The 16,852-nt window shown below is 40.6% G+C and overlaps 1 protein-coding gene across 1 annotated transcript; it reads right to left on the bottom strand.

The window, feature by feature from the left end:
- Nucleotides 1–12,434: 12,434 nt before the first annotated feature.
- Nucleotides 12,435–14,867, bottom strand: LOC138881192 (uncharacterized). Its single transcript, XM_070161399.1, has 3 exons — nucleotides 14,667–14,867; nucleotides 14,136–14,573; nucleotides 12,435–12,641 (listed from the first exon to the last, which is right to left on the bottom strand). Exons 1-3 carry the CDS (start codon nucleotides 14,865–14,867, stop codon nucleotides 12,435–12,437), a joined length of 846 nt encoding a protein of 281 aa, XP_070017500.1.
- Between the last annotated feature and the right edge of the window lie 1,985 nt (nucleotides 14,868–16,852).

The following is a 16,852-nucleotide window of genomic DNA, read 5'->3' as shown; positions in this document are numbered from 1 at the left end:
AGGGGGGAAATTGTAGGTGGCGATGATATATTGTTACGTGTCAATATTCAAGTGGTTGATGTCTTAATTGAATGAATTATAGCTTGTTTGGCCATACCGGAGAAATTAGTTTATTTTGAGAAGTGCTTTTGAAAAAAGTATTTTTGGAGAGAATCAATTTGTGTTTGGCTAATCAGTCTGAAAAACACTTTTGAGAAATAATTTGTGTAAGCTTTTTAGAAAGTACTTTTAAGTGTCAAATTACGAATAAGGACATGAATAGATTTACTTAATAATTAATATTATAAGTAAATAAATAATATCAAAATTTTGTTATTACATGCAATAATTAAAAAAAAATTATTTATTTAAGTAAAATATGAAAATAAAATTAAAAAGTACTTAATTCTTTTAATATAAGTTAAATATATTAAAATTCTTTCAACAAATATAAAAGCATTCACCCCTAAAGTCACTATATATTAGAAAGTTTCCTAAAAATAAGAAGAAATATTTATAAATTAATATCCTAAGTATTAGGTTTAAGGGTTATTTTGGTATATACTATATTTTGTTAAGGGTATTTTAGGTAAGAAGAAAAGCCAAAAATGCTTCTGCTTCTGCTTTTGGAAAGAAGCTACTTTTTTCCGCTTCTCTGAAACTGCTTCTGCTTCTTCCCAAAAGCACTTTTTCCCCCAAATAAGCTTGGTCCAACACCTCAAATTAGGGGAAAAAGTGTTTTTGGGAAAAAAAATACTTTTTTGTCTTGAGAAGCTTGGCCAAACAGGCTATTAGTGCTGAAGCTCACGTGAGGATGATGTAGAGGTGCTTAACGGACAGACTGGGACGGGCTAAACAAAAAAAACCAACACGTTCGTTAACGGACCGGGTTGGTTAGCGGGCTAGGGATAGCGGGCTGATAGTGGGTTGGGAATTTGCGGGTTTTTGTGGGCCCGTCCGGGTTCGGGCTTAACGGGCTCGGGCGGACTGTGCTAATATTTTTTTTAATCAAATTTTGTTAGCAACGGTACACAAATTTAAAAAAAATTAAAAAAAATAAAATATTTAACCCGTTAACGGGCTGAACCGGGCTGCAACCCGTTAACAGCTTAGCGGGCTTAGCAGGTTCCGGTGCACCGGTATTCAAAATGTGTTCGTCTAAAATCCGCTCCACGTCCAACCCGTCCCAGCCCGCCCTATATGTTACAATATCGGGCCGAACCGGGCTGAAAACGGATCAGCCTGGCCCGATTAAAAGGTACCGCATTTGATTATCTTGCGGGTCTTTCCAGAATGTGCTCACTTGACAAATCTCTTCTTTAATTCGAAGTGATAGGAGTATTTGTCAACATGAAATATAAGAGTTAAACCATAATTTATTTTTAACTAGTAATCTTATGTATATCATGATTTTAGTGTGGTTGTACAATTATATCATTAAAGGTAAAAATAAAATATTTAAAGTTGAACTTGTTTACCCATAAAATGGTACAGTTAAATTTGTAACGTGGTTTATAAATAACCGAATCGAGTTGATCCAATAACGAAGAATAAATACGAACGAAAACAAGATTAACGATTGAAATTAAAGGAGATAACAAGCTAAGAATTTAGCCTTTACGAGGATAAAAGTAAAAGTAATGTTCAGGTGTTCAAATCGGGCGTAACAAGATACTCCCACCGGTTCAATTTACGTGAACCTATTTATTTTTTAGTCCGTGCAAAAAAAAAATGCCCCCTTCCATATTTGAAAATAATTTACCTTTGTGTAATAATTTATAGCCACACAAAATATATGTACCGCATTTTACACCACAGGTTCAAAAGTCTTCTCTTTTTTCTTAAACTTTGTGCCCAGTCAAAAGGTTCACATAAATTGAAATGGATGGAGTAATAGATTATAGCTTTTGTGTGTAGAATGTTTCATGTCCTACAATGGTTGTTAGTTCTGCTATTATAGCCTTATTTAGGGGGGACAAGATCCTCAAATCAAGCTCCCTTTAAATGAGAATAAAATCGACATCGATGGGTGCATAAAAGTTGGCATTAAATGCAGGTATTCTCTTTAACGGTTGTCCAATGAATGTTACCCGATGACAATGTTGTAAATCTTTGCTACCGATTTTTCTGTCTTCCGGGCTTGTTCGGTGCTGATCGCTTGCTGCTTGCAACTGGTGACAGTTGTTTGCTAACTAATATCCCACATGTCTTCAGTGCCATATGTCACACCGTCATTCGCCCAGATGTCATCAACTAGTTTTACCACATACATATAGTCCCCCTACTTTTCAATGACGCAACTTAGTGTTACTAGGAAGTAGATAAGAATTCCTTTCTTGGTGAGAAAGTTCCTGAAAAATTTCTGACATTCGACAGGACGCACATCTTCTCGCATTTAATAACACGAACACGTGTTGTTCCGTAATTCAGTAAGTATTTTAGCCGGTTTTCGAGGTAATCATGACCACGATTTCTGTCGTCTATAACTTCTCCATTACTCATCATTTTTACTTTTTACTTTCACTATTTTCACAAATCTTTCTTCTTCTATGAATTTCCTAAGAACCTTTTTACAACACTCAAATTTCTCAGTAAGAACTTCTCCACAGATCTCTTATCACGGAGGCCCAAAGAAAAATAAAACCAAGAGGTTGGCGCTCATATAATAGTAAACTTCTTTGAGACACAAAGTGTTTTGATATAACCAGAATGCTTGTTCAAGTAATTGATACATGCTTACATGCTTTGTCGTCGGGGATCGACTACTCTATATGGACACGGTTCATTTAACTGTTTGGCCCATTACAAAACTCTCCTATCGAGGCCCTCTTAGGCGTGAAGTATTTTTCCTCAAAATATAACCTCCGAGGGTGATGCCCCCCAGTATTCGAGGTTGATTGAAAAGAAACCTTGGATACTGTTGAGTTCTCCTTAGGTAGCACATAGTTGTTGCCTCGTTAAAAACCTTGTCGGTAAAATCCATTTGGGACAAAATCCGATCTAAGGGAAAAAGAGTGCAACGCATGCTTTAAATCCTAAGGCCTTCGTATAAAAAAGGGGTGTCTTCGAGATCGTGTGCCTTCGATAGCTTCGATCGAAAATTTGTAACAAGTTAGTTTTAAAATCAAATGTACAAAAGGATAAAGTCATACCTTAGCAGTAGTATCGTTTGAGCAATGATATGTTCCAATCGTTTGGCAGTTGTTCACCTTCCATCGTGCTAAGTTTGTAAGATCCTTTACCGACAACTTCGAGGACTTGGTATGCTCCTTCCCAATTCGGGCCTAATTTCCCTTCATTTGGGTCTCGAGTGTTGAGGGTGACCGTTCGTAGAACTAAGTCCCCGATTCCAAAATGTCGAAGGTTGATCCTTCTATTGTAGTATCTTTTGATCATTTGCTTCGGCACGACCATCCGAACAAGCATTGTTTCTTGCTTTTCATCTAATAACTCGAGGCTAGCATTCATGGCCTTGTGATTTGACTCCTCCGATGCCTTCCGAAACCTGGCATTGGGTTCTCCAACCTCGACGAGGATGAGGGCCTTGAAGCCATATACTAGAGAAAACAGGGTGGCCCCCGTGCTAGACTTCGATGTCATCCGATATGCCCAAAGGACCTCGGGTAAAACTTCTCTCCATTTCCATTTTGCATCATCCAGTCTTTTTTCAAGTTTTGAATGATAGTTTTATTTATTGTCTCAGCCTGTCCGTTTCCCGTTGGGTGGTATGGTGTCGATAAAATCCTCTTTATTTTATGTGCTTTGAGGAATTCTGTTACCTTGATGCTGATGAATTATTTTCCATTGTCACACACAATCTCGGCAGGTATCCCGAATCGACATATGATATGGTCCAGATAAAGTCAATAACTTCTTTTTCTCGGACCTTCTCGAAGGCCTGTGCTTCCACCCACTTAGAAAAATAATCAGTCATAAACAGAATAAACTTAGCTTTACATGGGGGTGTTGGTAAGGGTCCAACTATGTCCATTCCCCATTTCATAAAAGGCCACGGGGATAGGACTGAATGGAGTTGTTCTCCGGACTGATGGATCATCCGTGCAAATCGTTGACACTTATCACATTTTCTGACAAATTCCTTAGTATCTTTTTCCATGTTATCCCAGTAGTAACTTGCTCTGATAATTTTGTGGACCAAAGACTCGGCACCGGAATGATTTTCGCAAGTGCCTTCGTGGATTTCTCATAGAACATAATCGGTGTCCCCTAGCCCCAAGAATACCACCAACCATCGAATGTTCTTCGGTAAAATGTTCCATCTTTATCTAATGCAAACCTAGCAACCTCGGCTCGTAGGGCCCTCGATTTTTTGTGGTCCAATGGGAGTTTTCCATTCTTTAAATAGTCGATATACTTATTTCTTCAGTCCCACGTTAAACTTGTTGAATTTATCTCGGCATGACCCTCTTTAACCACAGACTTTGATAGTTGGATGACAGTCCCCAGGACGATGTCATCTTCTTCGACCGAAGATCCCATATTAGCAAGAGTATCGACCTCGCTATTTTGTTCTCGAGGTACATGATCCAGAGTCCATTCCTTGAAGCGGTGCAAAGTTACCTATAGCTTATCCAGGTACCGCTGCATTCTATCCTCTCGACCTCGAAATTCTTGTTTACTTGATTTACCACCAATAGAGATCACACTTGGCCTCGATCACTTTTGCTCCCAAGCTTTTGGCTAGTTCGAGACCTACAATCATGGCCTCATACTCGGCCTCATTGTTAGTTAATTTAGGATTTTTGATAGATTACCTAATGGTATCACCCGTGGGTGGCTTCAAGACAATGCCAAGTCCAGACCCCTTCACATTCGATGTACCGTCCGTAAAAAGGGTCCATGCCCCCGATGTCGTACCCGAACTCAACATGAGTTCTTTCTCCACTTCGGGTATGAGGGTTGGCATAAAATCGGCCACGAAGTCAGCTAGGATTTGAGACTTGATGGTCGTTCGGGGTTGATATTCGATATCGTACCCGCCAAGCTCGATGGCCTATTTGGCCAATCGGCCTGATAGCTCGGGCTTATGCAAAACATTTCGAACGGTGTAGGTGGTTAATACACATATAGGATGACATTAAAAATATGGTTTTAACTTTCGAGATGCTCTTATCAATGCAAGTGCTAATTTTTCTAAGTGAGGGTACCTAGTTTCAGCATCTCCTAGAGTACGGCTTACGTAATAAACAGAGAATTGTGTACCTTGCTCTTCTCGAATTAGTACTCCACTTACCGCTATCTCGGACACTGCCAAGTATAGATAACATTTTTCATCTACCTTCGGGGTGTGAATCAAAGTCGAGTTCGACAGATATCACTTTAACTCTTCTAAGGCTTGCTGACATTCCGGGGTCCATTCGAAATCTTTTTTCTTTTTTAGCAAGAAAAAGAACCGGTGACTCCGATCTGATGACCTCGAAATGAATCAATCCAGAGCAGCTATTAGACCTGTTAACCTTTGCACGACTTTCACACTATCCACAATCGTAATGTCCTCGATGGACTTGCTCTTATCGGGGTTAATTTCAATGCCCCGATTCGAAACCATGAAGCCGAGAAACTTACCCGAGCCGACTTCGAAGGCACATTTATCCGGGTTGAACTTCATGTTGTATTTTCTAAAAAATTTGAATGTTTCCTGCAAAGAGTCAAATGGTCCTCTACGTGCAGGGACTTAACCAACATATCATCAATGTAAACTTCTATTGTTTTACCTATTTGTTCTTCAAACATTTTGTTAACTAGGCATTGGTATGTAGCTCCTGCATTTTTTAGCCTGAAGGGCATTACATTATAACAATAAGTTCCAAATTTAGTAATAAACGAAGTCATTTCCTGGTCCTCCGGGTTCATCTGAATCTGATTGTACCCGGAGTAGGCATCGAGAAAAGTTAGGGTCTCGTGGCTGTCACACCTCCTTTTTCCGCCCCCGCGAAGGGTGAAGGAGTTTTTTCCAGTTAAAGGACAATCGAAACGGGATTTGTTTGTTTATTTCAGAGTCGCCACTTGAGAGATTTTATAGCGTCCCAAGTCACCAATTTAATCTCGAATCGAGGAAAATAATGACTCCATATTACAGTCTGCGTACCAAAAATCCAGATAAGGAATTTTGTTAACCCGGGAAAAGGTGTTAGGCATTCCCGAGTTCCGTGGTTCTAGCACGGTCGCTCAACTGTCATATTCAGCTTGATTATCTGATTTTATACAAGTATAACTTATGTGCAAAATTTAACTTTTAACCGCTTTTATCATTTACTGTTATTTTTATCACGAATTGTAACATCGTGGAAACATATCTCGAACCACGTCACAATCAATGTACCCGTGATTATTGACACATCTCGACTCTGTTGAGATTTGGATTTGGGTCACATAAATGTGCACCCGAGTTTAAGAAAATTAAATTATTAAAGGCGCGCCTAAAGTGACTAGCGTATCATTTACTTTGGGTAGGGCCATGGAATTTTGCTAAATGGTCCATCCCGAAGTCTAAGAAATTTTAAAATCAAATATTTACTGAGGGCCCCGCAATTTTGTATTTTTCATTCGGCGAGGCTCATCTCATTCTTATTTTTTCTTTTAAAAGGAATTTGCAACGTCACGGACACGCATCTCGAATCACGTCACAATCAATGTACCCGTGATTAGAGACGCATTTCGATTCTGTTGAGATTTGGATTTGGGTCACATAAATGTGCACCCGAGTTTAAGAAGGTAAGATTTATTAAAGCGCGTCCTAAAGAGACTAACGTATTGGTATTTTGGGAAAACCGTGAAATTTGCTAAACGGCTCGTCCCGAAGGCTAAATAATTAAAGCAATACATTTTGTGAGGGCCCCGCAAACTACGCATTTTATTTGGCGAGGCTCGTCTCATTTTTATTTTAAAAGGATATCCTAAAACGACTACATTTTCTCTATTAAATCCGTCTCTGGAATAAAACAATCGGGAAGTACTTTTCAATTACCTGCTCGCAAAATGTGATAACCAGTTGATTGGATCGGAAAAGTAGACATGCATATGGCAACCTTGTTCATCGATGGGCATACGTATGAGGTTCAGTTAATTATTCCATACACGCTTAACACTTAAAGGCGAAAAGACTGAAACTGACCCTATCTAACTTAGGCGATACCACTACATGTTTCAGGCGACATTTATCCAATAACATGACCTACGCGATTTTAATCTTTTTGCGATAATCCAAACTGCCTAGCATGCCTTTGAAATATACATTATCTGCTGATGAACCAAGGTGAAACAAACGCGATTACTACATTGTCATTCTTAACCGACCCTATGTGAAACCATTGTTGGCCGAATGTGTACCTGGATGTTAGACAATAAGAACGAGAAGAAGAAGAATGATATCAGCAGCAATCAAACAGACAGCAGTAATACAGCAGTAGCACAACAGCAACAAACAGCAACAGTATAACCACTAGTTCACGAACAACCAACAGCAGTTTCAACAACGATAAACCCACAGGTGGTCGAGCACCAACCAACGATCCCAGAACAGAGTAGAAACCAGCAGAAAAACCCAGAATATTCAATGCAATAGTAACAGCATTTCAATAATCACAACAACTCGACGAATAACCAACAACAGCTTCAATAGCAATAAGACCAGAAGCAGTCCAGCAGCATACAAAAGCCCAGAATACAGTAGTAATCCCGCAGGGAAATCAGAATACCCCAATGAAATAGTAACAGCCCAACTAGATAACCGACTTGACAAAAGATAGCTTGACAATCAGCAATCCCAACCAAACAACTAACCAACTGCCTTTTCTTTTAAAGGGTTGTCTAGTGTTGACTCTCGATTGCCAACCTTAGTCTCTTATGTAGTTTCAGACAGTATTTAGTTCACAGTTTTTCTGAAATTTTCTTCTGTTTTCTTTCAATTTTTTCCAACCCCTTATTAGTAAAAAATGAGCTTATTTATAGGCCCAAAGGACCTTCACAAGACTGCCTCGTATCCAGACTTCCTCCCTATACCCTTCAACCTCCCACGCCTAAGCATCTTCTTGATACAAGTCATTTGGTTCCCCATGCTTGGCCTATTGCTCTAATCAAGAGTCATGGGTTCATTAAAGTATTCATTTTAAACTCCCATGCTCTTATGTTTTGTCCACACTAATACTAGATTAATAGTATTTTTGACTAACCATTTGACAGCCCATTAATCCTAAACATTTAATCAGTTTTTGTCAAACCAAAATTACCCAACAAACCCCTGATCATTACTGCCTTGCCCCCACCTTTTCATTCTGTTGAATCTGCTAGTTATAACTATGTGAAACCTAGTTCGAACCCCCACAACTAACAAACAATAACCTATAATTAGTTCACCACAACCATTCAACAAAAGTCAGACAGTAAGAGTTAAGTGGATTCTAGTTGATTTGCGACTAATTAGTATACGACGACGTTACTCAGGTCGACTATACAAACTATTATATGAACAATCAATCGACAAACAACATAGACTAAACAGGACAACAAATTATTTCAATACTCGGGACATTTAACAGGGAGTTCACGAAACTTAACTATTCGACGACATTAGTCGAAGCGAATAGATATCTCATAACATACACTTAACACTGAATAGCAGAGAAATCGACCACATAGAACGGTCTTTGAAGATTGAGAGGATTGACAGAAAAATAATCAAAAATCAAAAATAAATCTACTGACATATGAATAACACATAAACAGAAGGAAAGAAAAGAAAATTACCTCGGAAACTTACATCAAAAACGAACCAGGCCTGAACCGGACTCGACTTTTAGGGTTCTTGAGCTTAGATTTGGGGTTCGAAGAGTTTTATCTATATTCGACCGGAACCAAAGGCATCTGGGGTATGAGGGAGGCCAGGAGTGTTGTGGTGTAAGTTTGGAGTCAGTTGGGTCAGATTTGTGTTTGGCTCAAACCTTCGAATGATTATTCGAGACGTTCTAGGAAGATTCGAGCCAAAGCATCACCATATCGGGGTTGAGGGTGGTCTTGTGTCTTAAGTGTGTTAGTCTGGTGGTCATCGGCGTTGTTGCCGCCGGGTTTACATGAAAGGGGATCTACGGCGGCTGCTAGGGTTTGGGGTATTTGGGATTGTCTCTGGGAGATGATGAAACCGGGGGGGGGGTGTTTGGATAAGGGGCGGGGTAACAGGGTGGGTTTATATATGACTTAGGGGTTTAGATCCTGGCCGTTGGATCAAGTGAGATCGATGGCTAGGATCTATTCACTAAAGATGGACGACGTCGTTTGGGTGTGATGGTGGGTGAGACCGGATAGGGGAATGGACCGGGTCAGGTTAACGGATCTGGGGGGGTGTGATCCTGGCCGTTGATTCCATTTGAGATCAACGGCCCTGCTCAACTGGGACAGAAACGGTGTCGTTCGGGCACCTCTGAGGAGACAGACCAGCTTAACTCATTGGGCCAGCTCGTTTGGGCCTATTTTTATTTTAATTTCTTGGCCCAAACCGAGTATTCTTACTATTTTTAACTCTTTTCTTTTCTACTTTAATTAACAACCCACAAAATTCTAAAATAATTTTTGTAAAACCAAAATTAACCTACAACAATGTTAAACCTTAACAACAAGTAACACAGAAGGTCCAATATTTAATTAAAAATAAAATTACACCACGACACACATAAATGACAAAATACAACAAAAATGCATATTTTTGTGATTTTCTTTCTTTTAAAATAAAACAGGTTTTAATTGACTCCACAATGCACAATTAAATCTTGAATGTGTATGCAACATGTATTTATATATATATATCAATCACACCAATATATATATATATATATATATATATATATACACCAACGACAAGCTTTTACGGATCAAATAATTACCAAAATATCACGTAAATTCTAAAAATCATACACAGATGGATTTTATTTTTATTTTTTTGATTTCTTTTGGAGTAATTTCCGTGAAGCAAAAATCACGTGCTCACAGCTGCCCCTCTTTGCCTGAAAGCACAAAGAGCTTTCGCGCAAAGATAAAGTGAGCGGCTACGAGTGATTTTGCCCTGTTGGAGTACTCCGTGTGAAGCATTTTTTGAAAAAAGATTTAACCGAACCTTTGCTTCAAAGGTCTCCTACATATCCCCGGCTAAAAGGGAATCAGGTTAATGTAGTTCGGGAAGTTTTGGTAGCTGGAACTACCATGTGACTGTAATGTTTGCTGTTGTTGTTGTTGTATGTTGTTACTGCTGCTCTACTGGTATCCTTATTACACCGTGCAAAAAAAAGGAAATAAGGTGCTAGACTAGACTACAGATCACAAGATCTGATCCATCTTCAAACTTGTTCTTGTTGTCTTGCTTTCTTGTCGACTGGTCTTTTGCTTTTTCGAATATCGGTATTCATCATTTTGTTCTGTCCGCTGAGGATGCGGTCATCTTCATTCTACTGGGAATTTTTGTTATAACCTTCTGCCTTTCGGTGGGTTACTGCTTGATCTTGTGAGATATTCCTCTGTTCTGCAGGCGGGCTCCTGACTTCATCAATCTTCAACATATAACAACCTCCGTTTTATAGGTGGGCTCCTGACTTCAACAACTTGAATTTAACAACCTCCGTTCTACAGGCGGGCTCCTGACTTCTTCAACTTCTTAAAATAAACATCTCCATTCTCCAGGCGGGCTCCTGACTTCTACAACTTCTCAAAATAAAACAGCATTCATTCTCCAGGCGGGCTCCTGACTTCTACAACTTCTTAAGATAGACACCTCCATTCTCCAGGCGGGCTTCTGACTTCTACAACTTCTCAAAATAAAACAGCCTCCATTCTCCAGGCGGGCTCCTGACTTCTACAACTTCTTAAAATAAACACCTCCATTCTCCAGGCGGGCTCCTGACTTCTACAACTTCTCAAAATAAATAACCTCCATTCTCCAGGCGGGCTCCTGACTTCTACAACTTCTTAAAATAAACACCTCCATTCTCCAGGCGGGCTCCTGACTTCTACAACTTCTCAAAATAAACACCTCCATTCTCCAGGCGGGCTCCTGACTTCTACAACTTCTCAAAATAAAACAGCCTCCATTCTCCAGGCGGGCTCCTGACTTCTACAACTTCTTAAGATAAACACCTCCATTCTCCAGGCGGGCTCCTGACTTCTTCACTTCTCAAAATAAAACACCTCCATTCTCCAGGCGAGCTCCTGACTTCTACAACTTCTCAAAATAAAATACCTCCATTCTCCAGGCGGGCTCCTGACTTCTACAACTTCTCAAAATAAACACCTCCATTCTCCAGGCGGGCTCCTGACTTCTACAACTTCTTAAAATAAATTAGCCTCCATTCTCCAAGAGGGCTCCTGACTTCTTCACCTCTTAAAATAAATCAGCCTTCATTCTCCAGGCGGGCTCCTGACTTCTTCACTTCTTAAAATAAATCAGCCTCCATTCTCCAGGCGGGCTCCTGACTTCACCAATTTCTTATATTCTATCACCTCCATTCTCCAGGCGGTCTCCTGACTTCACCAATTTCTTATATTATATCACCTCCATTCTCCAGGCGGGCTCCTGACTTCTATAACTTCTTAAAATAAACACCTCCATTCTCCAGGCGGGCTCCTGACTTCTACAACTTCGTAATGAGAGAAAATTTTCGTAATGAGAGAAAATTTTCCTGCTGTCAATAATATTTCTGCTCCCTGTTTCAAATCAAAGAAAAATTGTTAGTTTAACATGGGGCGAGTGGTCGCGCCACTTCTGCTGAGGATGGTTTTTCCCTTTTCTTTTCGTTGTATTGCTATAAAACTTGCTGGGGCTGATATTCCCTCTGGGGATGGTTGTCGGAGTTGTCCCTGTATCTTGCAAATCTGCTGCGGATCATCTTGGAATTTGATCCATAACTTCCCTTGGAGATGTGGGCCTCTTAGGATCTAGACCCCTTCATCTTTTGGTCTTGCGACAAATTTCTTTTCGTTTTGTCGCCTTATAATGGCTTGTCCTTTTTGCTTTTCGCCTTGCACCGTTTTGGCAATTGGTAGTAGATTTTGAAAATCCTTTTTCAAAAATGAACTGTTAGGGGGAATAAAATCCAAAAATGAAGGAGTGATAATAGAAAAATGAAGTCTTTCTGAACAAAACGCTGGGGAAAAAAAAGAAAAGAAAAGAACTTATCTGAATGATATAACCAATCCCAATGATCATGTCGTGCATTCCAGATCGATCAACCCAGTCTATTTGTATCAATCGACTTTTCGAATGGTCTCATCTCGCTGGGGATAAATGAATGTTCGACTTTTGCCAAAGGCGGACCCTTTCCGTCAATCTTGCCTTGTCGCCTCATAGTGCCCTTCGAGGGGTTTTCACTAATAAAACTCTCTCATTTCTCTCAACTCCCGTCGCCTCATGGTGCCCGTGAAGGTTTTCACCAATGAGACTCTCTCATTTTATTTTATTTTTCAGCTGGGGATTGGAGCCTGTCGATACGATGCTCTTTGGTGGGGATTCTTCCGGCTATCAATTCGTTTCCAGTTTTTTTATCCTTTTCTCTGCTGGGGATCAGAGCGTTGCTCCTGACTTCCAGATGCATGAACTTAGCACTTCTCGAATACTGATGGGGAGGTCTTTTTTGGACATCAATATGGTTTTTTATGTATGGCTAAAAAAAGAAAAAGGGGTATCAAAAGGCTCAAAATAATTTTGATGGGTAAAATATTACAACTCTTGGAATCAAACTTTCTTTTCCAAAATTATAAACACAACTTCTGCCCCAGTTTTCTTGCTTGGGGATTCTTATTTTTTGTTACACTATGACCGAGCCGTGAGGCGCCTACGTATCCTTCTTTGAGGAATCACGTCAAACGTAGTTCCCATTTTCTTTGTTTTTCTTGTGATTTTTCTTTTGTCTTTATTATTGTTTTTCTCTCTTTTTATCTTTTGTTTTAATTTCTGATTCCAAAAGAGGGATATGAAAGAATAAATAAGGCTCAAAAGGGTAAGCAAGGGTTAAAGTGTTTTGATAGAAGAAAGAATTGCCTCCGTCATCTCATTCTCCGATAAATGCCAACCCCAAACAAATGTCAATTACAAAAAGAGATCATACATAATATCTCTTAACTGCATCGGAATTGATAGCCATGTCGACGCATTTTCCTTCGATATCTGTTAAACATAGAGCGCCATTGGACAATACTCTGGTTACAATGAATGATCCTTGCCAATTCGGAGCGAACTTGCCTTTTGCTTCCGCTTGGTGTGGCAGGATTTGTTTCAACACTTGTTGCCCCACTTCAAATTTTCTGGGGCGCACCCTCTTGTTGTAAGCTCTCGTCATTCTCTTTTGATATAACTGGCCATGACACACGGCTGCCAATCTCTTTTCATCAATCAAGCTCAACTGTTCCAAACGGGTTTTGACCCACTCATCATCATCAATCTCAGCCTCGGCGACAATCCGAAGGGATGGAATTTCCACTTCCGCTGGTATCACTGCTTCAGTTCCATACACCAACAAATAAGGGGTTGCACCTACTGAAGTCCGGACGGTAGTGCGATAACCCAACAATGTGAATGGTAATTTTTCATGCCATTTCCTGGATCCTTCTACCATCTTCCTCAGTATCTTTTTGATGTTCTTGTTGGCCGCTTCAACAGCTCCATTTGCCTTGGGACGATATGGTGTGGAATTACGGTGTGTAATCTTAAACTGTTCGCATACTTCTCTCATCAAACTGTTGTTAAGATTAGCACCGTTGTCCGTAATTATCACTTTCGGGACCCCAAATCTACAGATAATATGGGAATGGACAAAATCCACCACTGCCTTCTTGGTTACTGACTTGAAAGTTTTGGCTTCAACCCACTTAGTAAAATAATCGATGGCCACCAGAATGAACCTGTGACCGTTCGAAGCCGCCGGTTCAATAGGCCCAATGACGTCCATCCCCCATGCCACAAATGGCCATGGTACTGACATTGTGTGCAAATCCGTTGGTGGAGAATGAATTAGATCGCCGTGTATCTGACACTGATGGCATTTCCGCACGAATTTGATACAATCATGCTCCATGGTGAGCCAATAATACCCTGCTCGAAGAATCTTCTTCGCCAATACATATCCGCTCATATAGGGTCCACAAACTCCAGCATGTACCTCTGTCATAACCGTCGTGGCTTGACTGGCGTCTATACATCTCAGCAATCCCAAATCTGGGGTTTTCTTGTATAACACTCCACTAAGGAAGAAACCACTAGACAATCGCCGAATGGCTCTTTTTTGGTCTCCGGTGGCCTGCTCCGGGTATATCCCCATCCTGAGATACTCTTTGACATCATAAAACCATGGCTCGCCATCCACTTCTTCCTCTATCATGTTGCAATAGACATGCTGATCGTGAACCTGGATGTGCAACGGGTCAACATGAATTTTGTCTGGGTGGTGCAACATTGATGCTAAAGTGGCCAATGCATCGGCAACCTCATTGTGAACTCTAGGGATGTGTCTGAACTCTACTAATCGAAACCGATTGCTCAGATCGTGCAAACATTGTTGATATGGTATGAGCTTCAAATCCCGTGTTTCCCATTCACCCTGAATTTGATGCACCAGGAGGTTCGAGTCTCCCAAGACCAAAACGTCCTGGACATCTATGTCTGCCGCTAATCGCAAATCCAAAATGCATGCCTCGTACTCAGCCATGTTGTTGGTACAATAGAAACGCAGTTGAGCTGTAACAGGGTAATGATGTCCAGTTTCGGAAATAAGCACTGCTCCTATTCCAACTCCCTTCGCATTTGCGGCTCCATCAAAGAAAAGCTTCCAACCGGGTTCCTCAGGTAACTCCAACTCATCTATCTGCATTACTTCCTCGTCGGGAAAATACATCCTCAACGGCTCGTATTCCTCGTCAACAGGATTCTCAGCCAAGTGATCTGCCAATGCTTGGGCCTTCATGGCTATCCTCGTCACATAGACGATATCGAACTCCGTGAGTAATATTTGCCATTTTGCCAACCTTCATGTGGGCATAGGTTTTTGGAAAATATACTTTAACGGATCCAAATGGGAAATGAGATAACTAGTATATGAGGATAAATAATGTTTCAACTTCTGGGCCACCCAGGTTAGGGCGCAACATGTCTTCTCGAGTTGAGTGTACTTAACCTCATATACTGTAAACTTCTTGCTGAGATAATAGATGGCTTGCTCTTTTCTTCCCGTAATGTCGTGCTGCCCCAACACGCAACCAAAAGAATTCTCCAAGACCGTCAGATAAAGAATTAACGGTCTTCCCGGCTCAGGGGGAACCAATACAGGTGGATTTGATAAATATTCTTTGATCTGGTCGAATGCCGCCTGGCATTCCGCCGTCCATCTTATTGCAGCATCCTTCTTCAACAGCTGAAAAATGGGTTCGCAGGTTGCTGTGAGTTGAGCAATAAATCTGCTGATGTAATTCAACCTTCCCAACAGACTCATCACTTCTGTCTTGTTCTTCGGCGGTGGCAACTCTTGGATAGATTTGATTTTTGACGGATCCAGTTCAATACCTCGCCGACTGACGATGAATCCCAAAATCTTCCCGGATGGAACACCAAATGCGCATTTGGCCGGGTTGAGCTTAATATCATACCTTCGAAGTCTTTGAAAGAACTTCCTTAGGTCTGCTACGTAGTTTTCCTGACGCTTGGACTTTATGATTACATCGTCTACGTACACTTCAATTTCTTTGTGTATCATGTCATGAAACACAGTGGTCATTTCTCTCATGTACGTTGCTCCAGCATTCTTCAAACCAAATGGCATTACCCGGTAGCAATAGGTTCCCCACGGCGTAATGAAGGCTGTCTTTTCCGCATCTTCCTCATCCATCAGAATCTGATGATACCTAGCATAACAATCCACAAAAGATCCGATCTCACACCTGGCACAATTGTCGATCAAGATATGGATGTTGGGTAAAGGAAAGTTGTCTTTAGGGCTTGCCCTGTTCAGATTGCGGTAGTCGACGCACACCCTGATCTTTCCATCTTTCTTTGGTACCGGCACCACATTAGCCAACCAATCAGGATATCGAGTGACACGAATAACCTTTGCTTGTAGCTGCTTGGTTACTTCTTCTTTAATTTTCATGCTCATCTCCATTTTGAACTTTCTCAATTTTTGCTTGACGGGAGGGCACGCCGGGTCAGTGGGCAATTTATGAACCACTAAATCTGTGCTTAACCCCGGCATGTCATCATACGACCATGCAAAAACATCTTTGAACTCAATAAGTGTTTTGACCAATTCCTCCCTGATATTTGGTGCAATGTGGATGCTTATTTTAGTTTCTCTGACATCGCCGGCATCCCCTAAATTGATGGCTTCTGTGTCATTTAAGTTGGGTTTGTATTTTTCTTCAAACTGGATCAACTCTCTGTTTATCTCCTCGAATGCTTCATCCTCATTGTATCCCGATTCATTATCATAATCGACCTCTTGTATGTTTAGCTCGGAATTAGATTGATCTTTTAGACTAGGTTGAAGATCCGTTGTGCATGCCATGTCATTAGAATCAGTATGAAAAGAACTGTTCAGAGAAAGAAACGAAAGAAACAAAATTAAAATAAATAAATAAAAAAAGATAAGAAATAAAGAAGAAACTCTTCGTTTTATTGAATTACGGGATAACAAGGTTTCACACTGTATTTGACATAATAAAAAGAAATCTGGATTACAACCCTGGAATAATCCAGAAAACAGAAAAGGAAAATCAGAGTCAACTACCAAGACTCCCTCCAAGTAGGAAGAGGAGTAGCCATCCAATTGTTGACCTTGACCCCGGGACCCACAAACTGTATGTCTGCCTTACTGGAACCCTCTCCAAC

This window comes from Nicotiana sylvestris, chromosome 11 (assembly GCF_000393655.2).
Source record: "Nicotiana sylvestris chromosome 11, ASM39365v2, whole genome shotgun sequence".
Lineage (NCBI taxonomy): Eukaryota > Viridiplantae > Streptophyta > Magnoliopsida > Solanales > Solanaceae > Nicotiana > Nicotiana sylvestris.
This window is presented reverse-complemented; position numbering and strand designations above follow the sequence as displayed.

Excerpts from the sequence above, each read along its gene's own strand:
- LOC138881192 (XM_070161399.1), bottom strand. The coding sequence starts at position 14,867 with ATGTATTTTCCCGACGAGGAAGTAATGCAGATAGATGAGTTGGAGTTA. Across the intron at positions 14,574-14,666 it reads ACAACATGGCTGAGTACGAG|GGTGAATGGGAAACACGGGA; the intron begins GCATGCATTTTG and ends CATCAAATTCAG. Across the intron at positions 12,642-14,135 it reads CCACGACGGTTATGACAGAG|CCATACATAAAAAACCATAT; the intron begins GTACATGCTGGA and ends TTCTTTTTTTAG.